The sequence below is a fragment of the Elephas maximus genome, chromosome 19 (genome assembly GCF_024166365.1).
Source record: "Elephas maximus indicus isolate mEleMax1 chromosome 19, mEleMax1 primary haplotype, whole genome shotgun sequence".
In the NCBI taxonomy this organism is placed as follows: Eukaryota; Metazoa; Chordata; class Mammalia; order Proboscidea; family Elephantidae; genus Elephas; species Elephas maximus.
Window position 1 is genome coordinate 66,524,578 of NC_064837.1, and position 25,861 is coordinate 66,550,438.

Below are 25,861 nucleotides of genomic sequence, written 5' to 3' on the forward strand. Positions count from 1 at the left end.
CAGACATCCAGAGTAGGAGTCTGGAGGCTCTCCTGAGAGAGACCAGGCTGGGGCACCCATCCTTTCCCCGCCCTCTTGAGGACCCTTTGCACAGAAGGGGCAGATATTACCAGGATGTGGTCCCGTTCTTTGGCCTGCTTCTCCAATTCCTCAACCCGCTTTTCAAGGGCAATCTGGAAGAAGAGTTTGGAGGTGGAGGACCACAGCAGCTTCTCCTGTGTGGCCCCTACACACACTCACACACACACACATACACGCACATACATCCACACACTCACACCCACATGTGCATATATACATTCACGCTCACACACTTTCCCACATGCACAGGTACTCGCACACACATTCACACACAGGCTCATACACACTCACATCCACCGTCTTGCTCACACACCCACACTCACCCACCATACACACACACACACGCACACATCCCCATGCGTGCGTGCTGGCCCAGTGCAGGGGAGAAGGGGGAAGGAGGTCCGAGGCTGCTAGGGCAGTGCAGGGTAGAAAGGCGACCGACAAAACCAAGCTCCTCGTCCTGTTGCCCAGCCAGCACCGATGAGGGGGCCCGGGGTGGGCTGAGGTGGTCCTGGGGGTCAGCGTGTCAAGACTGCGCACTAATGCATTGTGGGAACCTTGGTTCTGGGCTTCATCTCATCCTCCCCACTAGTGAGATCCTCAGGCACCGTAGAATGAGGCCACGTTCAGCTCTCAAGGAACAAAAGTTCAACTGCTTCAGAAGGTCCGCAGTACGGAGACTCCCCTATTGCCTTCTTCCCAGTTCCTCCTGCTTCTCCTTCCATCTCCTAGTCCTCTATCCAGGCCCAGTGGTCTGAAAGGGGAGCATTGTTACAGCCACTTCTGAGAGCATGGAAACCCTGGTGGCGCAGTGGTTAAGAGCTACGGCTGCTAACCAGAAGGTCAGGAGTTTGAATCCACCAGGTGCTCCTTGGGAACCCTATGGGGCAGTTCTACTCTGTCCTCTAGGGTCACTATGAGTCAGAATTGACTCCACGGCAACAGGTTGCTAAGAGCACACTTTGTTTCCAATTGTTCATTTGAAAATGCTTCTGTGAAACGATTTGTCCTTCTCTCTCAGGGAAGACAAAAAGCCCAGTGGAAGTCTCTGTGGGCTGCGGCTGCCCATGACCTCAGGGAGCTGGTGGCAGAGACTCTGCCCACTGACACTCCTTCTCTTGGGCTGCGCTTTATCTCTCCATACCCACCACCTTATTTCTTTATTCTTTGAAGAAGGGAATTCGCTCTGAGAACATTCTGACTCTGGGTCAGTTCGAGGAGACCCCTAGGTGTCTGATAATGGCTGGTAAACCACATGTAAACAGGGATGGAGGGAGGTCACAAGGAGGGGTCCCTCACCTGGGCCTTCATCTCGGGAAGCTCCTGCACCTTTTGGTGGGCTTCCTGCAGGATTTGCACCTCTTGTATGGTGTCCTGGAGCAGCCCCATGGCCTGCAAGGGAGACTGTGGGCAGATGGAAGCAGGCTGCACTGAGGCTTGAGCCCTGCTGTCCCTGTGCCCCTCTGAGACTGGAGACCAGTAGCCGGGGTGGAGGGACCAACCTCCAGCAGGGGCTGGAGAGCTGGCTCAAATCTGCGGAAGGACTGCATAGCTGCACCCCTGCTCGCTCACCTGGGTGATGCTCACTTCGGCTTCCTCATCGTCCTTCACGATTCTCAAGGACCCCCTTTGTGGCTCCTTGGGCATCATTGTGGTCGTCAGCTTCTCAGGCATCGGTGTGGTCATCGACTTCTTCTCTGGCATCCCTGAGGTAGTCAACTTCTCGGGCTTCCCCAAAGTCATCAACTTCTCGGGCATCCCCGTGGTTGTTGATTTCTTCCCAGGCATTGCGGTGGTCGTTGATTCCTCAGGTATCAGTGTGGTCATCATCACCTTCTTCTCAGGCATCAGGGTGGCCATTGCCTTTTCGGGCATCATCGTGGTCACCAACTTCTCCTCCAGCCACTCGCGGGTGTCTGGGTTGATCCCGATGGCCTGGGAGGTAAAGTGCTGCACATGGGTGACGATGCCCTGAACCTGGGTCTCCATGGTCTTGAGCTGCTTGCTGAGGTCCTGGACCTGCACACCCAGGTCCTTCACCTGGCTCTCCAGCACCTGGGGTAACACTTTGCTCATGCTCCTCCTCCTCTCCTTGGGCAGGGACAGCTGGGGAGCGCTGACGGAGGGCCGGGGGGTCCCGTGGTACCGGACCTGCTCTAGGGCCTGGGACTTGAAGTCGATCTGGGCCTCATGGAGGTTGAGATTGTTGAGGATGGCCACGATCAGCGTATGGAGCGCAGTGAAGTTGACGGCGCCCACCTCGGGCGTGCCGATGGCCAAGTCGGCCAGCTCCCGGAGGGAGACCTTGGTGGCCGTCATGGCCGGCAGCGGTGTACGCCCTCCGGGGGGCGGTTCGCACCCTCGAGGGGAGTGGCGGCCGGCCTCTCACTCGCCAGGCCAATGGGGTCTTTGGGGGACCGTGCGAGGCCCCGGGGCGCCCCTGCCTCTGTGCTCAGAGCGCCGGGAACAGTCACCGCACAGAGCTGACCTGGGAGCCGTCGGATCCGCGCCCGCGGGGCGGGGTCTGGGGACTGCGACCCTCCGCGATCGCGCCCCGGCCTCCCGCTGCTCGCTACCGCGGACGTTTGGAACGAGGGCGCCCCGTTCGTTTCCGGTTGTGGTCGCCCCCGCGCGCAGGATTCGGCGTGAAAACGCGCCCCTCAGAAAGCCGGGCGCAGCGCGGAGGGTTGGGGCCCAGCCCCGCCGGGGCAAAGGCCACCTTTAAACTCAAAAGGGGAAGCTGTCGCCACAGAATCTGGGGGAGCTATGCCCAGATCCCAAGGCACCACTGATTTTATTTCATAAAACGCTTCCAAAGAAGGCACCGAGGAGCCAAGGCATTTGTTGGGGGTCCGCATCAATTTTGGTGGGAAGCCTCCCAAAGTTCAAACTAAATTCTGTGCATCCCCTTGAGCTAGAAAAGGCTCTAGACTCACCCTCCGGCGGCTACTAGGAATGGTAAGGTTTAAGGGTAATCGTGGCAACCAAGAACTCCTAGTCGTTTCTGTTCCTGAGGACAGTGGTGGATATCCAAGGGATGCAGTCCTGAAATCCCAGCCCTTTGGGGACAGTTCCCGTGTCATTTTGCTCAAGCAAATGGGAGGACAACTTGGAAGACCTTTCATCACCCAGGTGGCTCCAATTAGCCACGGATGACAGAACTTTTCTGTGGGCACTGGCCTCATTTGTCTGGAAACAGACTCCTCCTGGCAGGTACCAGCACTTCTGCTCATTAGAGCAGAACTACACGAGAACCTGGTACCCTCTCCGCAACTCTGGCCTAGCTCCTCCCCATCGCAGAAAACCTGTAAATAAAACCTCACAAACAGTATTTGAATGTATTAACGCTACTTAAATAAAACCTGAGCCTGCCTGTACCATGTGCTCCTATTAACTTTCAAAAATCAGATTTTTAGTTTGGTCAGCGTTGGTATTTTAACCCCCCCCACCCCCCGCCCCCCAAAAAAGTGTAAGCTCATTAGAACCGAGCTGTCTGTTGGGAGCAGAGTTCAGTTACTCTGAGCTCCATAAGGGTGGCACTGCTCCCGTAGCAGGCCCTCTAATGGTCTTTGAACAAATGGATCAATCACCAAAAAAACTTCTTGGTCTCTCAGGCACAGATGCATTCACTCCAGCTTAGGGCCACGGCCACAAAGTTAAACCCTTGGGAGCTGAGCATCAGTTGTAGCGGGGCCAACAGCCAGCTGGCTGGACCCAGGGGTCCGCTTTCTCAATTCTAGGTTCAGCAGTTTTCCAGAAAAATGTTAGCAGCCCACATTACTGCACTAGCTCTGACTAGTTGTCAGCTCCTGGAGTCCTGTTTCCACTTTTCTATTACCGAGGTCTTAGCACCAGGCAGGTACTAGGACTCACCAAATGCCCAGGGAAAGGGGAGTAGATTCTAGTCCTAGGAAGTACTGTATATCCTACTGAATGCTTTTGCTAAGTACATCCAAAACCCTCCACTGTGAGAGATCGGGAAAGAAACAGAACATTAAGTGGAGGTACCCGGAGAGTTGAAAAGGACCTGTTTTCAGTCCCAAACCTCCTTTAGTACAACTGAGGCCCTCCAGAGGCCCACAACAGGCTCGCTGGCCTGGCACCTCAGGGTAAGCCGCAGGTCTTCCTCGCCCACCATGCTTGGACTGCTACCAGGAGACTCGTTTGTGTGTTTGAAAAAGCTAATGTGCTCTGAGGCTTGATTACGGGCTGGGAAGTTTTCTTGTCATTGGGAAAGGGAATGTAAAGGAAGCTTCCCTGCAAAGAAATAAAAAGAAATACAACTGTACAAATAAATTATCCCTTCTCTCTCAGGACCAATAAGCAATCCCAGTTCACTTCCCAGCAGAGGCTCCTCCTTTCTATTACATCAAGTCTTGGCTTGGCTCAGACCAAAAGGAGAGCCTGCGTGTGCAGCAAGGAGCCTGGTGGTGCAATGATTAACACACTTGGTTGCTAACCGAAAGGTGGGTGGTTCAAACCTACCAGCCCCTCTGAGGGAGAAAGTTGTAGCAGTTGGCTTTTGTGACAATTACATCCTTGGAAACCCTACGGGCAGTTCTACTCTGTCCTACAGAGCGGTTACGAGCTGGAATCGACAGCAACAGGTTTTTGGTATGTGTGCAGCAAGGCCTGATCTGACAAAGGTGGCATAAACCAGAATTATGACTATGCCATTTAAAACATGGGGTAAAACATCTGGATGCAGTACTGATAAGTGCAATCGAACTGTTGAGTTGGTGTATGTTCTGCTGTGTTATTCCCAACAGCAACAAAAATAATGAAATAAAAAAGAAGTGTGATTGACCTAAGCGTCTGTCATCCACCACACAGGAAAAAGTGCAATTAGTTTTTTTTTTTTTTAACATATGACTCAAATAGGATTTAATGTCAATGCTCTGAAGGGGATGGAACCTGCCGCAGCAGACTTCTGCCAAGGGTCTTCAACCGTCAGGCCGCTGGCCTCTCTTTCTTAACACCCACTGTCTTCTGTACAGTCTGGACAGACGTCGGCCCCCATCACGCCAGAGGAGCAGTACTTGGCCGCGTACTACAGAGACCAGCGAGACAAGTTCTTTTATTTGCAACCTAAGAGCAACACAGATATCCAGACACAGGACAGTATTCTCTAACCAGGCATCCTTGTTTCGAGTAACAACACTTCATCGTTCACTGGCTGTAGGCACAGCCGTTTCTGGAAGAAAAATATGATTCTCCACAAAAGCCTGACATGGAGTTAACTGGAACGAGGACACCTGAAACACAAACAGTGCCAGGGGCACCCAGCTTCCCTGAACAGCAGCCACAGTGACTCCTGCATCTCCAGGAGTTTAAACCATTGAGTGAATGGTACAGAATTGAGACTACCTGCCTTTAACTTCCTGTCAAAACCAACCAGATTTTCAGATTCTTTCCAGGAAAGAGCCTGTAAGTTTTGTTTAAGGAACAGGGATGACGATGGCAGACACTTATCTGTCACGTTGACTATATCTTAATGCCTCCTACCAAGGTTGGCAAGAGACACTGTCTGACTCTGGGCTATTTCCAGTCCTTCCTTAAAAGGAAACACTGTGTACATAACTGACGGCACTGCTTTCTACATGTCTCCTGAAGGAGTTCCAGGATCGAGGCCACTGCGAAAGCTAGTCATCCACAGTGATGTTTCGGAAAAGGTACGACATGGACTCTCCATTGTGGATTCTCCGAATTGCTTCAGAGAGAATCAAGCTGATGTCCACAGTCTTTATCTTGGGGCACTGCAGCTTCTGCACCTCATGAGGAACGGTGTTGGTGACCACCACCTGGGTATACAGTAAGAGAAAATAAACTGTGTGACTTATGTGTGTCCAACCCTGTTACCCGGAGCTGTCTGTATCACGTTCGGTACCAGGCTATGGCCCAAGTTCCCACCCTGAAACCTCACGGCACTGAGTGTAGTTTTTACAAACTCAGCTTAACCAGGGAAAGGTCACATGGCTCAAACCATGAAACTCGAGTCCTAGAAGGTCATGGGCCTGCATGCCACAATGGCAGGTGGGCCCCAACACCGTGAAAAAATTGCATGTTATTGGGGAACATTCGAGTCCTGAGAGAAATGCTGCTCTAGGGTCCAGTTATATTAAGTACTAACTAGGGTCCAGTTATATTAAGTATTAAGCAAATCTTTATGCAGATAGACATATATTTCTAAATAGACATCTGCCCCGGCAAATCGCTAGCCAGCAGCAGTGCTATTTCATAGATTAAGAAGCCCTGGAGGTTTAATGGTTAAGTGCTTGGCTGCTAGCTGAGAGGTCGGTGGTTCAAACTCACCAGCCACTCCTCGAGAGGAAGATGTGGCAGCCTGCTTCTGTAAAGATTACAGCTTTGGAAATCCTATGGGACAGTTCTACCCTGTTCTATAGGGTCGGTAGGAGTCGGAATCAACTCGACGGCAATGAGTTTGGTTTTTCTGGTATTTCATTAACTAAGCAATTTACACTGACTGAGTCATTTTACTATTCACAGAAAATCCAGCAGCAGGGCTGGCTAAGGCTGAATGTCCCAGCCCCTCAGAGGCAGGCCGACCTCATCAATAGAAGACTCCTCTATCAGGCGGGGGGCATCTGCAGACAGGATGCCATGCGTGGCCATGACGTAGATCTTGTAAGCACCTCTTTCTTTCAGGATCTCTGCAGCAGCAACAAAGCTTTCCACGTCATCGATGATGTCATCCTGAGAGAAGAGCAGACTGAGAGTCAGGGAACCCCCCGCCCGCCTTAGCCCAAATCAGACACACACCTCTTTGCACTTCATTTCAGAGCTCAGGTGCTGAGGGCAACCAGTCAAAAATCAGAGCTGCTGGTCTGGGCCCAAGTCTGAGTATACGGAAGTGGCAACCAAGGGTACTGCCCGTCGCGCCTCGTGTGGCTGTCAGAGCACAGAGCAGCAGAGCCTTCTGGCAGGCGCAGGTGACATTTACAGCTGGTATTTAGGATTGTCAAGACACAGTTCTGTATTTCCCACCAATCTGGCAAAGCCATTTTTTCCCAAAAGAAAGTTAAATGGGAGGAAAATAGAAACAAAGTGAGCTGCTGTAAAGGGCTGACCCTCTGGCCCAGCAAAGCCACTGCGAGCCGGGAGCAAACACAGCATGTCTAGTACAAAAGGAGTCTGCACTGCGACACGCACGCTCACTTGCAAAAACAGAACTGCTCATCTCCTGTGCTTAGGGCTGCTGAGGTCAGTGGGTTTTGTTGGCACCTAGAACCCGTAAGACAGAGGTTATGGGGAGGAATCTTCTGACGGGAGTTACTGTGCTCTTTTTACGTAGGTCGGTTACACTTCCATCCCTGTTTGTCTGTATAAAAATTCCTGCTACTTGTCCTAAGGGAGTTTGGTGAGAAAGTACAGCCGGGCCTGTTTATCACTGATACTGACAGTGGAATCCAATGGGAACAGCCTGACAGAGCCAGCAGCACCACCTCCGCACAGCGACAAAGACCGAGATGTAGTCATACCACAATGATGGCGATGCGTCCGCCGACGTCTCCAACCACAGTTATGGGCGGCTTCTCTTTAGCCATCATCACTAGAAAAACAAATCACAAGACCCCAGTCAGTGATGTGTCACTAGATAACTGTAGTGGCAACCTAGTGCCCTTGAAGTGGTGAGGAAGCCATTGTATAAACAAAAAAGTGCAGACCCACCAATGAACCCGGGGTCTCTCAGAACTGTCTAGAGCAGCACTGCCTGACAGAAAGAGAACGTGAGCTACATAGGCTATTTCAAATTTTCTAGTAGTCATGTTAAACAGAAAAAAGAAACAGGTGATATTAATATACTTTTTTCTACCCAGTATTTCCAAAATATTATAATTTCAACATGTAACTGATATAAAATTTTATTAACGAGATCTTCTACATTGTTTTTTTCATACTAATCTTTGAAATCTGGTATGCACTATACCCATACGGCCCGTCTCAGTACAGGCTAACCGCAGTTTGAGAGCTTCATAGCCACTCGTGACCAGGTCTGTGATGACTGAAGGACAGAGCATGGAAGAGCTCACCAACAGAGACATAGCTCTGCAACGCCACCGAAATAGAAAGATCTCGCTCTCACTGAGAAGGATACAGAAACGCAGAATCAATGCCGCTCTGCAGAAAACCACACAGGTAAAGGTTGCCTGACCAAGAGCCAGCTTTACCCATGGAGGCTGGGCGAACCCCTGAAACTACTGCCCTGAGTTAATCTTTACACCTTAAACTGAAAGTATCCCCTGAAGTCTTCCAAAAACTAAACAAGTTTAGCTTAACTAGTCAAGAACGTCTGCCTTGAGCACTGTGCTCTTTCAAGATCCATCTAGACAGGATCAAATTGACAACAGCAACTTGAAAGACCAGAGAGGAGCCTTACGGGGCAGCGAGTTTATGGTAATGGGGAGGAACAACTCGGAAAAGGAGGCTGAGGATGGCTGCACCACCTGAATGTAGCCAACGTCAGTGAGCTGTACATGCAGAAATGATCTGGTGTATCCTCAGAAAGAACAAAAATGAGATAAAAAGAGAGAGATGGCTTTACTTCCCTTGAATACAATGTAACCTTATTCTGATAGTACAACCTGTTAGCAGATAACTGCACCGCTGACATAATCAGTTTCCTGAAAATTAGGAACTTGAAGCCAATAACCACAAGTCTATCATCTTCTCCCACTTTAACTGGCCCTTCACGTAGAGGCTTCTTATCTCAGTACGGAATCGGTACCTGGAAAAGGCCCATCGGTGCACTTACCAAATTACAGCAAAGAGAAAGGAAACGCTGAGTTCACTCTCAAAACAGGTCAGTAAATTGAGAAAAAAAAAAAAGAATATTTCAGAAGAACGGGCTAAGTATTCTAACATCTTTTGGAAGTGTGTTATTATTCTTAAGTATTTATTAAACTAGCGGTGGGGGAGAAGGAACGAGAATAAAGCCAGGGCAATTATATATAAAAAGACTACAAGCCAACGTCCCTCCATCGTCAAAGAGCCAGAGGTGTTCAGCGAGACTCGGACACAGGACACACCGCAGCATTAGCGAGTACCTTTTCTGCAAGCCTGTTTGCCAAACACTTCTATGAACCTGAAATAAGAAACGTAGCTACTGCAAGGGGCAAGACCCCAAAGGCTATCCTGTCAGGGTGAGGAGCGGGGTAATGCTAATAGTTGACCCAGGAAGCAAACACTAAGAGTTCCGGGGTTGTTTTGTTTTGTTTTGTTTTTTTAAGTAAAAGTAATGTATACACTCAAGGTCAAGGACAAAGGGTATTAAAACTACCCTACCTTTAAGATTCTGCTCTCTCCAACAAAACCGAATTTAAGAATAAAATAAATTGTGCGACATGACTTGTGGCCAAAAATCACTGTGAAAACGAAATCAACTTACTGCAGTAAAATGTCTTCATCAAATGACTTCCAATGTCATTAGGAAGGCAGTAGGAAATTGTTTTTTGCTTTTTAAAGTTAGCCTTTTCCAAGTAAAACAATGCTGAATTTACAACCATCAGATTTTTTTTTTTTTTTAGATTACGAAAGGAACACGCACTTACTGCTCTTCCCCTGGAGTCAATCAGCCAAACCTTCTCCCACTAAAAAGAGGAAGAAAGGACTAGGGGACTGATTTATTCCTTATCTGTGCTGATGCTGGTCCATTTCTAGTTCAACAGAAGAATATCAAACTTTACCAACAGGCTGATGTTAAAAAGAGCTATAGGAAATAAAATAAAGTCTACACCAAGAACTAGAACTGAAATTGATTTCAAGCTCACAACCCTATCTACAAGCAAACAAGCCAAAATGTATATTTAACGGACACTCAAGAGGAGCTAATGTCTGTTTTCACTTTTAAAATTAATAAAAGCCAGAAAAGATAACTTCCTTTCATTTTTGCAACCCAAACTCTTAACTGTCACCACTGTGGCACATACAGAGCAGTCTACCCGAACCACCCACATGCTTCCTTTCAAGTTTTTCACGGCCCTTGCTGTGAACAAGGGATCAAGTCTACCTCACTGACAGGGAGGAACTTTCAGGTGTAGTTCCTTCACTTACATGACTTCACTTTCTATAACCTGCTCTCAAACAGGGCTTCTCAGCCTCAGCACTATGGACATTTTAAACTGGATAATTCTCTGCTGCATCTTAGGAGCCTGGTGGCACAGTGGTTAAGAGCTCAGCTGCTAACCAAGGGTTGGCAGTTCAAATCCACCAGCCGCTCCTCAAAAACCCTATGGGGCAATTCTACTGCGTCCTATAAGGTTGCTACAAGTCGGAACTGACTCGACGGCAACAGGTTTGGTTTTTCTCTTAGGGTGTTGAGCAGCTTCTCTGCCCTCTATCCACCCCACAAGGTGCCAGTAGCACCCTCCCTCACCTCCCTAACACCTGCTGACAACCAAAAATGTCTCCAGACATTGCCAAATGTTCTCCCTGGCTGTCAAAATTGACCTTGGTTGAGAACTACTAGGCTAAAAGAATGGGTTAAAGGAAGATAAAATATAAAAATACATTATAGTTCATCTCTTTAAAAAAGGCAAAGGCTCCAATGGTGAATTAATCTCTTTCGGCCTTGCCATACATTCTAATACCTTAATCTTCACTACTAACGAATAAACTATGGAGACGTATTGTTTAACTAGCATATGAATATAAGGCACATTTCATTTGAAAGATACGATGACATATTCAAGAAGTAAGGTTTTTCAGAATTCTCTTAGCTAGGTCCATAAAGTGGGAGAAAGATGGGGCAGTCTGCTTCCGTAAAGATTACGGCCTCAGGAAACCTATGGGGCAGTTCTATTCTGTCCCATAGGGTTGCTATGAGTCAGAATTGACTCATTAGCAGTGGGAACTAAAGCTATTTCTGGCAGTCACCCTTCAGCCAAATAACAGATTGGCTTAGGACCCCTGGCAGCACAGTGATTAAGAGCTACTAACCAAAAGGTCGGCAGTTTGAGTCTACCAGCCGCTCCTTGGAAACCCTATGGGGCAGTTCTACTCTACCCTATAGGGTCGCTATGAGCGGGATCGGCTTGACGGCAATGAGTGTAACACCCAGGAGTAATGTGCTCCCTTAAACAATCGCCTATATGAGACCAAACTGTCAGCAGTGAACCAAAAGCAAAGACAAGAAGGCAAGGAAGGGAAGGGAAATTAGATCAATGGAAAAGAGCAAACAGAAGGGAAATAATGAGAATGCTGATACATTGTGATGATTGTAACCAGTGTCATGGAACAATCTGTATAAAAACTGTTCAACAGGAACCTAATTTGCTGTGTAAACTTTCACCTAAAACACAGTATTTTTTTAAATAAAATAATGGAGAAAAATAAAAAATAGATAATACTAGTAATGGATTATAACCCTCTGAAAGAAGATTCTATGAATCCATACTGATATGAATGAATGAATGAATGAATGAAAGGGGTGAAGGGGAAACTTTCTTATACTAGAACATCAACCAATAAATAAAGAAGGAATGATGGAATCTGAAACATCCCCATTTCACAACAATCTAATAATCATTTCAGGCAAGAACTATCAAAAAGTACTAAGTTTGATGAGGAACAGGGCATTTACAGTCTCAACATTCTCCCCCATAAAAAAACCCCAATTCCTACCCATAGTGGCCCTATAATGTACTATTAATGAAAAAGGAAAGAAGAGTAACCTGACGGTGAAGAAACCTACCAGACACCACCTTTAACAAGGAATCCCAATCAACATCGCGTGCTTCCTGTGATATTCCTGCCAAAAATGCAGAGGCCGACTCTAATCACGAGGAACCAAACAAACACCAATTAAGGGCTGGTCTACAAAAGCACTGGCCTGTCTGTCCTCCTCAAAAGTAACAAGGTCGGAACAAAGACCTGAGGAGCCATCACTGACTACAGGAAACTAAAGAGAAATAACAACTAGATGTAAGGCTTACTTAATCTTGGATTGGATCTGCTCCATGTTGGATTGGATCCAGGACAAAGGATGAATCTGAGGAAGACTGGCAGATTAGATAATAATATGATAACAGTGTTTCCCAAGTCTGATAATTACACTGTGGTTAAGTAAGAGAGTGTCTTTGTTTCCAGGAAATTCATGCTGGAGTGTTTAGGGATAAAGGGACATCAAGTCTGCAGCTCACTCTCAAATGGTGTAGAAAAAAACAACACGTATATAGATGAGAACCATCAAGGAAATGTGGGACAAGTGTTCAACCAGGAACTCTCAGTGAAGGGTATGATGGAATTCTGTATTATTCTTTCAATCTTTCTCTAAGTCTGAAATTATTTCAAAATACTAAACTAAGTAAAGAAGTGTAGACTCTGTAGCCCAGCAGCCTCGTCCCAAACCCAGCTTTACGCTCCTGGCTGTGCATCTGTTCCCTTGGGGCAGAAGGAGGCTAATAAAAGTACCTCCACGTAGGGTCGTGTGTGGACCAGATGTGATGACACACATGGAGTGCTCAGAACAGTTCCTGGCCCATGAGAAGGGCTCGACAGATGTTCATGACTATTAGAGCTTGCTTTTCACGGCCAAAGAGAAAAACACCTACATGTTCAACACGGGACTGGTTACATAAGTTACTGTGCCTCCATAAAGCTGTAAAAAAGACTGAGAAATCTTCACATACTGAAAGGAAGGAGCTACTGAATAAAAAGAGCACGGGGCAGGACAATGTGTATAATATGCTACCATCTGGGGGACAACGAGAGAAAAATCAATGTACTGGTGCTTATCTACACGTCGGCTGTGGATACACACAGGAAACCCACCACATAGAAGACCCACGCAGCTAGGGGAAGAGAAGAGTTGGGGGAGAGGCTTCCCACCGTGGAAACTTTTGTATTTTATGAGTTTTGAAATATGTGAATGTATTAGCTATTCAAAAACTTTAATTACAAAATCCTCAAAAAATAAATAAAATAATGATACCAAAACTTTACATAAAAAAAAAAAAAGAGTATATTGCTTATTTCTCTTGTATAAAAATCTCCAAGATTGAAGACAAAGTAAAAAAACAAAAAACTAGAATGGTGACACCTTGGACAGGAGCCTGTCTGAAAGGACCTGAGGTGTCACTGTTCTAATGGTTCTTCACCCTATCAATCTCTGTACGTTTTTCTTATTTCATTCTTTTATTTTTTATAATTTTTTTTGTGCTTTAAGTGCAAGTTCACAAATCAAGTCAGTCTCTCACATAAAAACTTATATACACCTTGCTACACACTCCCAATTACTCTCCCCCTAATGAGACAGCCTGCTCTCTCCCTCCTCTCTCTTTTCGTGTTCCTTTCACCAGCTTCTAACCCCCTCCACCCTCTCATCTCCCCTCCAGGCAGGAGATGCCAACATAGTCTCAAGTGTCCACCTGATCCAAGAATCTCACTCCTCACCGGCATCCCTCTCCAACCCAATGTCCAGTCCAATCCATGTCTGAAGAGTTGGCTTTGGGAATTGTTCCTGTCCTGGGCCAACAGAAGGTCTGGGGGCCATGACCACCGGGGTCCTTCTAGTCTCAGTCAGACCATTAAGTCTGGTCTTTTTATGAGAATTTGGAGTCTGCATCCCACTGCTCTCCTGCTCCCTCAGGGGTTCTCTGTTGTGTTCCCTGGCAGGGCAGTCATCGGTTGTAGCTGGGCACCATCTAGTTCTTCTGGTCTCAGGATGACGTAGTCTCTGGTTCATGTGGCCCTTTCTGTCTCTTGGGGCTGTAATTAGCTTGTGTCCTTGGTGTTCTTCATCCTTCTTTGATCCAGGTGGGTTGAGACCAATTGATGCATCTTAAATGGCTGCTTGCTAGCGTTTAAGACCCCAGACGCCACTCTTCAAAGTGGGATGCAGAATGTTTACTTAATAGATTTTGTTATGCCAATTGACTTAAATGTCCCCTGAAATCATGGTCCTCAAACCCCTGCCCCTGCTACACTGGCCTTCGAAGCATTCAGTTTATTCAGGAAACTTCTTTGCTTTTGGTTTAGTCCAGTTGTGCTGACCTCCCCTGTATTGTGTGTTGTCATTCCCTTCACCTAAAGTAGTTCTTATCTACCAACTAATTAGTGAATGCCCCTCTCCCACCCTCCCTCCTCTCGTAACCACAAAAGAGAAGTTTTCATCTCAGTTCATCTCTGTATGTTTTTGAGGAATGGCAAATAGATACAGATTTTGAAAATAAATAACCTCCTTCCTCTAAAAAGCATAAAATATCTCCCAGTCCAGGGTGGCAGTTAACGCTGCTCAACAGTCCGTGAAGTAAAGAGCCTCCATGCTGCTGGATCAGTAACGGCAAGTGAGCTGGGTACAGCAAAACTCGCCAAAGCCACAACCTGTGTAAGGCGGAAACCTGTCAGAGAAGGAAACCCCAAGTATTTTCCAATAAAATGATCAATAGAAAAGTGGTAAGACTGCACCCTGTCAAAGGTGGGAAACTTGTGAGACCTGGAAAAACAAGGCAGTCCCAGCGAGTTCCAGCTCTCACTGGTATCAGGAAAAAGGGACAGATTACTAAAATAAGTGCAAGAGTGACCTGATTGCCAAAACCTGACATCTGATCAATGGCTGCTGTCACCCATCTCAGCAAAGTGTAAAAGCTTAAGATTTCACATCATCACACATAAAACATTTTTTACTAATATGAAAATTATTTAATGCCCTCTGGGTGCTAAATGCCACCCAGATTAGCTCAACTGTCCTTACAAGGTCTCTGGGTGGTGCAAATGGTTTGCACTTAACTACTGGCATACAGGCTGGTGGTTCAAACCCTCCCAGTGGTGCTGCGGAAGAAAGGCCTGGCGACCTGCTTCCATAAAGATTACAGCCAAGAAAACCATATGCAGCAGTTCTACTCTGTAACGTACAAGGTTTCCATGAGTCGAAACTGACTCCATAGAAATGGGTTAGATTTTTTTTTTTTTGGTTTGATCTTTTATGTGGTCTCCAAATGTGTGTATTGCATGCAGTCTCCTCTCACAAAAGACGACATCAATGCAATACCACCCAATTATTTAAAATGGCCAGACAGCATACGTCCACATGGGCGCTGACTCCTAGCCACTCACACTGTTTAACGCTTTCTACTGTTTACAAATAAAACAAGGTCAGAGCTCATCTCACGCGGCAGCTCCAGGCCCGGGTGCACCGTGGCGTTCCTGACCATCGGCGGAGAGTGCCGTCCGTCGTCCATGTCCAGCTCTGTGCACTGGGCTTCTCCGTGGATGACAGCCAACCCCAGACGCAGTCTCTCAGCGTATGACTGGGCCCTAGGAGAAAGACCAGGGGAAACGGTGACATTTGTGGAGGAAAGGCCATTTCATCGCTTCAATATCATAAAACGAAAACATCGTTCGACCTTTCAGGGGCACACAATGTGAGGCCAGGTCGGGATGGAAGCGCTCCAAGAGGAACAGGAGTTGGGGTCTGGGCTAGTGTCTAATTTTATTTCTATCCTTTGTCCACTATTCTCTCAGTCACCATCCGAAGAAAGAATTTTGCTTCCAGTGGGGTCTTGAAATAATTGCCTGGTGCTGTATGATCCACTTGTATGAACTACCCAGAACAGGCAAACGTGTGGAGAGCAGAGTTCCTTAGCAGTGCCCAGGGCGGTGGGGAGGAGAAAGAGGGGGCTGGACTGCGGAGGGCCACTGAGCTTCTGTGAAGGGTGACAATAAAACCTAGAGACAGACAGCAGTGACGGTGCCCAACATGGGAACGTGATTAATGTCACTGAGCTGCACACGGAAAAAGGTTGAGATGGCAAAGGTTTTGTTATACATATTTTTTACCACAATAAAAAAATAAAAAACAATCTCCTGGAAGATGCTCAGCGCCCTACTATCTTCCTTTTCCTGAGGGCTTTTGGGGAAGAACTTCCCTTTCTCCTGGAGGAAAATGGTGAGTGGTAGGGGAAGCAATCCCTGTTCAGAGACCAGAGGACTGTGTGGAGAGGGCGGCAGCACGGGGGAGGCTGGGCCACGGAGCGTCCACAGGCTCTCCACTCCCATACAGCCCGCTGTGACTCCAGAAGCTCCCAAGGGGGGCTTTTATAAATGTCCAGCTTACTTACCTTTTTGCGGCATCGGGAGACTTAGCTACAATGACTGCATTTCTGTAATTTGGAATCTAGATTTGGAGGGAAAATAAGAAAATACCGAAAACATTATCAAAATAACATCTGGATGCTGGGACTACCTTCTTTCCTCTTCTAACGATTCAAACTAGCAATCAAATATGCAAGAATTTCATTCACACGGTTTTACATTTTCCACATTTATCCATAAACATCATCGCAAAATGTACTGCTACACCAAGAAGATTAAAAAAATAATTCTTAAAACCTTCATTTTAGAAAACATAAGCAAACTGCTAACTGTATTTAAAAGGATATCAACTTTTCATGTCTTTCAAAAAAAAAATAAAATCCTCCCTGACTCCCTGCTGGCCCTCTCTGGCTGCCTCAGGTATTAAGACTACAGGGAAAGAGCATTGGGTGTGCCTTTTGATATGGAAATCTGATACCAGAGGAAAACTAAATAGGCTCTCTTTTGAGGACAATGGGGTGTTTGCTGGTGGCTCCTCACTTCTTCCTGGATATATTGAAGCAGGAAAGGGGAGGCTCGGAGGTTGTCCACTGGAAAGCTGAAAAAGCCTTGTATTTCCTTTTGATGAAGGTCCATAGTGATAATGTGAGTTAAACCTGAAATTTTAAGACAAAAAATCACAAAGTTCACCCCTACAAGTCAAAGGCTACAGTGGACACAACGAGACGCCTAACTCTTGTTTCCTAACAGAAAGATGAAGGCAGGGGGTATTGTGATAAGCACAACTATTGATTTTATTTTTAACCTGAACAGAACTTACTGGACTAAAGAACATGAGAAGCCTAATGGCAAGGCGCCTGTAACCTTCTGTGTGGACGAAGAAAGAAAGCTGGGGACAGTGCTCCCTCTATTATTAATATTTAGTTTGGGCCTGGAAAGTGAGACAAGAATAAGTAGGTAAAAATAAAACTCTAAATATGGAATTAATAAATACCAAAGCAATAACTCATGTGAACAACAGCAGGGCCTCGATTAAAGAATCAAAGAAGAAACGTTAAAGGTCTGTGGGTAAGAGAGGAAAAAAAAAAAAAAAACAAGAGAGCAAAGAATAAAAAGGTAATATGCGTATTGGAAAGAAAGAAATTCACAAGGTATTTGAAGAGCTTGGAACAATTTCTGCATGTGATAAAAGAATGAATAAAAAACTGTTCTTACAGAGAAATACTGAAGACGACTCTTAAAATCAACAGTGCCAAAAAAAAAGTACATATATAAAGGCATTGCAATTGGCCAAAGTGTCACTGCAAGACTTCCAGAACAAAGAGCCCGGATTACTTCATCTTTCCAAAAACATTATACTTTGTAGAGTGAATAGAATTCAAATACGTTTCTTTCTAAGGACTCAAATATATATTCATCTTTAAGAAACATCAGACAAAAACGTAATACCTGTAAAATGTTACTACATTTGATTTAAAGGCCAAGAAGTATACCACCGCTAGACAGGCCTGAGATAGAATAAAAGCAATGAAAACGAGCTGCTATACAGAAAGGTCATCCAAAGAAATGTCTAAGTTGACACAGAAGAAAAATCCAGTTTTAATACTGTGGAATCAAATAATCTAACTAAGACAAATACATACATCTGTACATCTAGATACAAACCTCAAAAATCCCATAAGAAAAGCAAGACCACTAGCAAAAATTCTGATACAAAGATGAAATGGAAAAGTGACAGAACGATGAAAATGTCGGCATTAAAGAGTGGAGAACACTGAAGCAGACCATGTCTCCTAAACAGTACGACAAAGAAAAAAATAAGACCTTATACCCAAGCTCTCATCTCTAAGAAAAAGTATATGCAAAAGAAACAAATAAAGAAAAAGTGAACAAGAGTTTAAAAAAAAAAAAAAACAGTCCCAAACTAAATACTAGAGGTATGAAGTCATCAAACCGGGGGTTGGGGGGGGGGTGCCAAGGTTGCTCTCTGTTCACACTCACCCGCCTTCGCCAGCATAGACGCGAGGAGCTTGCACACGATGGACCCCCTCTTCCTCATCTTGCTCTGCTTGCTGTAGGGGAAATAAGGGATAACCCCAATAATATTCCTGGCACAGGCCGTCTTCAGCGCGTAAGCCATGATCAGTAACTCCATCACTGCGGTGTTCACATCTCTGAAACAGTTGAAATCTGTATCTTAGGATCCGTTTCATTCATTAACCCCTAGAAAGTAGCTCAACCTGAGCAATTTTAACAGGGGCTGCCAAGATGGGTGTTACAGGTATTTATTTGATCATCAGGCTGTCCCTATGAGAGCACCTCGTGAGCGCAGGGAAAAGCTTACTAACTCTTTTTAGCCATGTGAACTCCAGTTTTCTTCTGTGGCTGAGCAAATGCAACACTCAGAGCACAGCTAACCCACCACCACCTTTCCCAGCATCCCGTGCCTGGGTCTTCTATATCACTGATATGGTGGCTGCGGTAGGACATGAAGCATGTGTTGCCAGCGGGGGACCAGAGTTAGAGGAGAGAGGTAACTGACACCTGCAGACACCAAGCAGGGATTTTAGGGTCAGGTCTGGCGTGCACAGGCACCTTTCCTGTGAATGCCAAGGAAAACCCACCCAACCTCATACTTAGCTGCATCACCAGGAAGGATTTTTAGGGGAATGGGGAACACGAGGAGCCCTGGTGGCGCAGTGGTTAAGCGCATGGCTGCTAACTGAAAGGTCAGCAGTTTGAACCCGCCAGCTGTTCCGCAAGAGAAGATGCGGCAGTCTGCTTCCGGAAAGATCACAGCCTTGGAAACCCTATAGGACAGTTCTACTCTGTTCTACAGGGTCGTTATGAGTCTAAATTGACTTGAAGGCAATGGGTCTGGTTTAGTTTTTAATGATAAAAACACTTCGGGCTCAACTTCAAGATAACTAAGCCATTCCTTTTTGACTGCTGATAGGAATGAAAGGATAAACAAGGCAGACCCATCTTAGAGGCCAGAGCCCACCTTTGATCACTGTCATGGTAATTATTTGTCCCAAGAAAGAACACATTCGACTCATGTAAGAAGGCTTTTATGCCACAGAAGGAAGAGCATACCTGCCCGCACCGGATCATCTAAATAGATGCTGGTGGCCTCTGAAGGTTAAACTGGGAGCCTGCATAGTACTTAGAGGGCGTACGTAAATAACTCAGGAGTTCCCGTCATACTACAGCAAAAGTCCTCTGCCATTTATAGAGTGCTTGTTAGCTTTAGCCCTGGTAGTGCAATGGTTAAGAGCTTGGCTGCTAACCAGTCAGCACTTCAAATCCACCAGCCCTCCTTGGAAACCCTATGGGGCAGCTCTACTTTGCCCTGTAGTGTCACTATGAGTCAGAAGCAACTTGATGGCAACGGGTTTGGTTTGGTTTGGTTTTTGGGCTTGTCAACTTTAGAAATAAAATGCAGGCATTTCTTTACCTTCCTTGTATGATGTTATAAAATAAAAGCTCTACTGGACTGGCTTCTTAAACCAGACCCCAATGCCAACAACATGTCTAGAGCTGAGGGTAATCTAATAGAGCCTAGAAGAGTAGCTGTGCCTGTGGGAAGTGGGTGTTTAGCTGGCTCTGTGATGGCATTTCTAATATACAACAACAGTATGTTACCATGAGGTTTAGGGTATACAAGGGAGACCCAGCTAGTAAGATATTAATGTAACAATCTAATCTGTCAAAAACCGCTCTAAAGCAAAGATATGAAGGTAAGGGGGCAGGGAAACTCGAGTACTGGAAACAGCATAACCAGAACAAATGAATGACAATAATGACACATGGTGAAAAACGTCACCGGTATCAAGAGGCAGTCCTTCGAACAGAACGAGGGGATACTGCATGGTTTAAAGTCAGGAAAGGTGTGCTTCAGGGTTGTATCTTTTCACCACACTTATTCAATCTGCAGGCTGAGCAAATAATCCGAGAAGCTGGACTATATGAAGAAGAACGGGGCACAGGATTGGAGGAACAACCCGCGTTATGCAGATGACACGACCTTGCTTGGTGTAAGTGAAGAGGACTTGAAGCACTTACTAATGATAATCAAAGGCTACACCCTTAAGTATGGATTATACCTCAACAAAAAGAAAACAAAAATCCTCCCAACTGGATCAATAAGCAACATCATGATAATGAAGAAAAGATTGGAGTTGTTAAGGATTTCATTTTACTTGGATCCGGAATCAACACCCATGGACAGCAGTCAAAAAAACCAAATGACATACTGCACTGGGCGAATCTGCTGCAAAAGACCTCTTTAAAGTGTTCAAAAAGCAAAGGTGTCACTTTGAGGACTGAGGCGTGCCTGACCCAAGCCAGGGCATTTTCAACCGCCTCATTCGCAAGCAAAAGCAAGACAATGAATAAGAAAGACCGCAGAAGAAATAACACCTTTGAATTATGGTGCTGGTGAAAAATACTGAATATACCATGGACTGCCAGAAGAACGAACAAATCTGTCTTGGAAGAAGTACACCCAGAATGCTCCTTAGAAGCGAGGATGATGAGACTTCTTCTCACATCTTTGGGACATGCTGTCAGGAGGGACCGGTCCCTGGAGAAGGACATCATGCTTGGTAGAGGGTCAGCGAACAAGAGGAAAATGAGATGCAATGACACAGTGGCTGCAACAATGGGCTCAAACATAACAACGATCATGAGGATGGCACAGGACCAGGCAGTGTTTCGTTGTGTTGTGCACAGGGCTGCTATGAGTCACAGAGGACTTGATGGCTACTGACGATACTGAATAATTTGTGTAGAAATTGTTAAGTGGGAACCTAATTTGCTGTGTAAACTCTCACCTTAAGAACGGAATATTAAAGAAAAAAAAATTAATGTAATGAGATGAACAATTTCAGGGGAGCCTTGATTTAAGGATAACTTTCTTTTCGTTAATTACTAATTTCCCCCATGAGGTTTTATTTTCCACTTTTCCTCTTCCCGATAACCTAGGCCAAGGGGTTCAACATCCTCCAGCCCAAGGCTAAAGAAGGCGTCCCGTCCCCCACCCAACTGGGTCAGGAGAGGACAAAAGGGCCTTTGTCACACTGGCTTACCCATTCACTGACAGAGAGAGGACAAATTGGACACCAGGCAGTTACTTTGTGGTCTAGCAGAGTGAAAAGAAGCTGGCTGGCAGTCTCTGCTTTGTTTATCTGTTCCCTAAGAATGTTCCAACTGTATCCTGGCTGGTTCTCATGGTCTTTGTATCTAAACAGGACAATCTTAATGGTTTTCCCAACCGGCTGTTTTTCTTTTCCTTGAGATAATCATACCCTTACTTATTAAACTCAGCCCTTACTGCTTTATCATTTTGGATAGGTAAAAACGGGAGTCCCTGGATGGTGCAAACAGTTAATGAGCTCAGTTGCTAGTCAAAGGTTGGAGGTTCAAGTCTACCCAGAGGCACCTTGAAAGAAAGGCCTGGAAATCTACTTTTGAAAAATCAGCCACTGAAAACCCCATGGAGCACAGTTCTACTCTGACACACAGGGGGTCTCCATGAGTTAGAACTGACTCGACGACATCTGGTGTGGTGTGTTTTTATTTACACTGCCCAGGACTGCAAAGACAGACCAACACCATAGCCAGAAGTAACGGGAACATGGTAATACGGTAGATTTACCATCTCCAACTCCGACAATCTGTAGCAAGTAAGTTATAAACTCTAACGAGTCTTAGTTTATATCAACATACTAGAGCTCATATATAAACATCAAATTGTCCTTCGGAAACTATTCTTAATCTCCACATTTATCTTACAGAGTTCCACTGCGCAGTATATTTGGAACCTCCTGAGAGCCACACATTTTACGAACCCAATAATTGCTTCACTCAGAGTGGCTTTTTGCCACTTCCACAACAAAACAATCCTCAAGGACCAAAACTTGACTGTTATTGGAGCGGTGAAAAGAAACGTGACGTAAGTTCTGAAGGCTGTTTCACAAGAGGAATTCCAAGGCAATTCTGAGCCACGCCAGCCCCATCCAAGTAGACGTGGTCCCTTGGGGAGACTGCTCCGAGGTGACACAGACTGTTCCAGCTCCGGGCTATTGGTTTAGAATCAGCTTTTTCACATCAGGTAACACTCCTCCCCCAAAGAATAAATCTGTGAGATACACTCCTTCATCGAGGTAACTATTTAGCAGATACTACTAAAAAAAATTAATTCTCTGGGATCTTCAGTTAGTAGTATTTGGTGCTCAGGTGCTAACAGTATTAACAGGTCACTGTGGCAAACCCCACTTTTTTTTTATATATATAATTTATTTTATTTTTGTTGTTGTTATTGAGAATATACACAGCAAAACATACACCAATTCAACAATTTCTATATGTACAATTCAGTGACATTGAACACGTTCTTCAAGTGGTACAACCATTCTCACCCTTCCTTTCCAAATTGTTCCTCCATTAACATAAATGTACTGCCCCCCTAAGGTTCTTATCTAATCTTTCCAGCTGCTGTTGTCAGTTTGATCCCATATAGATAGATCTTAAAAGAGCACAATGCTCAAGGCAGACATTCTCTACTAGTTAAGCTAAACTATTGTTTGGTTCTAAGAAGACTTTAGGGGATATTTTTGGTTTAAGGTTTAAAGGTTATCTCAGAGCTACATAGTTTTAGGAGTTCATCCAGCTTCCATGACTCCCGAAAGTGTAGATTCCATGAGAATTTGAAATTCTGTTCTGCTTTTTCATTCTTTTGGTCAGAACTCTTCTATAGAATCTTGGATCAAAATGTTCAGTAATAGTAGTCAGGCACCATCTGGTTCTTTTGGTCTTGTGGTAAAGGAGGAAATTGTTAATGGAGGCAACTGGCCACACATTGTTTCTTCCTGTTAATCCTGACTCTCCTTCTTCCTTTGTTGCTCCTGCCACATAGAGACCAATTATGCCTTGGGTGTCCACTTAGAAGATTTTAAGACCCCAGGCACTACACAAGGAACTAGGAGGTAGAACAGAAGCACTGAACGTATTATTAAGCCGATAAACTGGATTGTTCCATGAAACCAGGACAGGATTTGGAATTTTAAGAAGTTGATAAATCCTTTTCTGCAAATAATTTCTACACATTTTTGAGGTAGGCGCTGTTGGTTGCCAGCCCAACAGTCATTTCCTCTGTCCTTCCCTGAAGGAAAAACTCTGGTATCATTAAAGACATTAAAGATCAGACAGTTGTGTGCCTGGGGAAGACAGGGAGCTTCAGTATTCTTTCCAGTGAATTGGTCAGGAATGGGCAAGGGGCATAATTCTGGGCGATGAGGTATCAGGGGACATCTGCTTGGTGGCTTCTGGGAAAGTTTTCCTCGTTCTTAGGAAAAGGACATGCCTTACACTTCTGATGGGAACACAAAACAGCACAAGCCCCTATGGAGGGGAATTTGGCAGTAACCAACAAAATTACCAGTACTTTTAACTTTTTTCTTTTTTTAGTAAAGCTTATTGAGATGTCATTTACATACAGTAAATTTCAACCTTTTTAGTGTACAATTCTATGAATCTTGACAAACATAGAGTTGTGTAACTACCACTATAATCAAGATATTGAACAGTTCCATCACCCGAGATATTTCCTCTTGCTGCCCCTTTGTAGTCAACCATCTCACCTCAGTCCCTGGAAAACACTGACCTGTACTCTGTCCCTATAGCTTTGATTTTTTTTTTTAATAGTTTTTACTGTGCTTTAAGTGAAAGTTTACAAATCAAGTCAGTCTCTCACACAAAAACCCATATACACCTTGCTACACACTCCCAATTACTCTCCCCCTAATGAGACAGCCTGCTCTCTCCCTCCACTCTCTCTTTCCGTGTCCTTTTCACCCGCTTCTAACCCCCTCCACCCTCTCATCTCCCCTCCAGGCAGGAGATGCAAACATAGTCTCAAGTGTTCACCTGATCCAAGAAGCTCACTCCTCACCAGCATCCCTCTCCAACCCATTGTCCAGTCCAATCCATGTCTGAAGAGTTGGTTTCGGGAATGGTTCCTGTCCTGGGCCAACAGAAGGTCTGGGGGACATGACCACTGGGGTCCTTCCAGTCTCAGTCACACCATTAAGTCTAGTCTTACGAGAATTTGGGGTCTGCATCCCGCTGCTCTGCTCCCTCAGGGGTTCTCTGTTGTGTTCCCTGTCAGGGCAGTCATCAGTTGTAGCCGGGCACCATCTAGTTCTTCTGGTCTCAGGACTCAGGATGATGTAGTCTCTGGTTCATGTGGCCCTTTCTGTCTCTTGGGCTCGTAATTACCTTGTGTCCTTGGTGTTTTTCATTCTCATTTGATCCAGGTGGGTTGAGACCAATTGATGTATCTTAGATGGCCGCTTGGTAGTGTTTAAGACTCCAGACGCCACTCTTCAAAGTGGGATGCAGAATGTTTTGTTAATAGATTTTATTATGCCAATTGACTTACATGTCCCCTGAAACCATGGTCCCCAAACCCCTGCCCCTGCTACACTGGCCTTCGAAGCATTCAGTTTATTCAGGAAACTTCTTTGTTTTTGGTTTAGTCCAATTGTGCTAACCTCTCCTGTACTGTGTGCTGTCTTTCCCTTCACCTAAAGTAATTCTTATCTACTATCTAATTAGTGAATACTCCTCTCCCACCCTCCCCCGTCTCGTAACCACAAAAGAATGTTTTCTTCTCAGTTTAAACTATTTCTCAAGTTCTTATAATAGCGGTCTTATACAATATTTGTCCTTTTGCCACTGACTAATTTCACTCAACATAAGGCCTTCCAGGTTCCTCCATGTTATGAAATGTTTCACAGATTCCTCACTGTTCTTTATCGATGCATAGTATTCCACTGTGTGAATATACCATAATTTATTTATCCATTCATTCGTTGATGGGCACCTTGGTTGCTTCCATGTTTTTGCTATTGTAAACAGTGCTGCAATAAACATGGATGTGCATATATCTGTTCATGTAAAGGCTCTTATTTCTCTAGGATATATTCCAAGGAGTGGGATTGCTGGATCGTATGGTAGTTCTATTTCTAGCTTTTTAAGGAAGCACCAAATCGATTTCCAAAGTGGTTGTACCATTTGACATTCCCACCAGCAGTGTAGAAGTGTTCCAATCTCTCCACAGCCTCTCCAACATTTATTGTGTTTTTTGGATTAATGCCAGCCTTGCTGGAGTGAGATGAAATCTCATCGTAGTTTTGATCTGCATTTCTCTAATGGCTAATGACCGTGAACGTTTCCTCATATATCTGTTAGCTATCTGAATGTCTTCTTTAGTGAAGTGTCTATTCATATCTTTTGCCCATTTTTTAATTGAAACCCCACTTTTTTAAGGCATGTGCATTATCACATATATGTACATGTATATGTACATGTATACATATACACATATTTGATACACATCCTCCTTTTCTTTTCTCCAAATGCTTCTTCTCCTTCCATCCCCAATATCCCAAGAGATATGGGAATTGCCAGGGGAAGGTATTTTTGCTTTGATACCGCACCAAACTAAACCACGGGAAGAGAACCGTGGCTACCCCGTGGTCTCACCCTACTACAGACAAGGGAACTTCACCACCTTCAGGATGGGGCTCTGGTTTCCCAAAGCCCCACCTACACCTATGCTCCTTCTTCAAAGGTAAGTTATGCGTGTAAAGTTACTGTTATGGATTTACTGTCCGTCTTACCTCAGTGGACAGCTCTTCCTTCAATTCTCTAACACCCTAAGTAT

The 25,861-nt window shown here is 45.3% G+C and overlaps 2 protein-coding genes across 3 annotated transcripts in view; both read right to left on the reverse strand.

The window, feature by feature from the left end:
- Positions 1 to 2,843, reverse strand: part of QRICH2 (glutamine rich 2) — a 38,710-nt gene extending 35,867 nt beyond the window's left edge. The window contains exons 1-4 of the mRNA XM_049861376.1: positions 1,654 to 2,843; positions 1,381 to 1,473; positions 430 to 592; positions 111 to 235 (exon numbers count right to left, since the gene is read on the reverse strand). Coding sequence (XP_049717333.1) covers positions 111 to 235; positions 430 to 592; positions 1,381 to 1,473; positions 1,654 to 2,400 — 1,128 coding nt within the window. The 5' untranslated portion in view covers positions 2,401 to 2,843. The remainder of the gene's footprint in view (positions 1 to 110; positions 236 to 429; positions 593 to 1,380; positions 1,474 to 1,653) is intronic.
- A 2,297-nt stretch (positions 2,844 to 5,140) lies between these two features.
- The window catches only part of PRPSAP1 (phosphoribosyl pyrophosphate synthetase associated protein 1), a 41,526-nt gene continuing 20,805 nt past the window's right edge, over positions 5,141 to 25,861 (reverse strand). For both annotated transcript variants that reach the window (XM_049859838.1, XM_049859837.1), the window contains exons 4-10: positions 18,133 to 18,305; positions 16,672 to 16,787; positions 16,158 to 16,213; positions 15,209 to 15,354; positions 7,581 to 7,651; positions 6,649 to 6,795; positions 5,141 to 5,882 (exon numbers count right to left, since the gene is read on the reverse strand). In XM_049859838.1, coding sequence (XP_049715795.1) covers positions 5,724 to 5,882; positions 6,649 to 6,795; positions 7,581 to 7,651; positions 15,209 to 15,354; positions 16,158 to 16,213; positions 16,672 to 16,787; positions 18,133 to 18,286 — 849 coding nt within the window. In that variant the 5' untranslated portion in view covers positions 18,287 to 18,305 and the 3' untranslated portion in view covers positions 5,141 to 5,723. The remainder of the gene's footprint in view (positions 5,883 to 6,648; positions 6,796 to 7,580; positions 7,652 to 15,208; positions 15,355 to 16,157; positions 16,214 to 16,671; positions 16,788 to 18,132; positions 18,306 to 25,861) is intronic.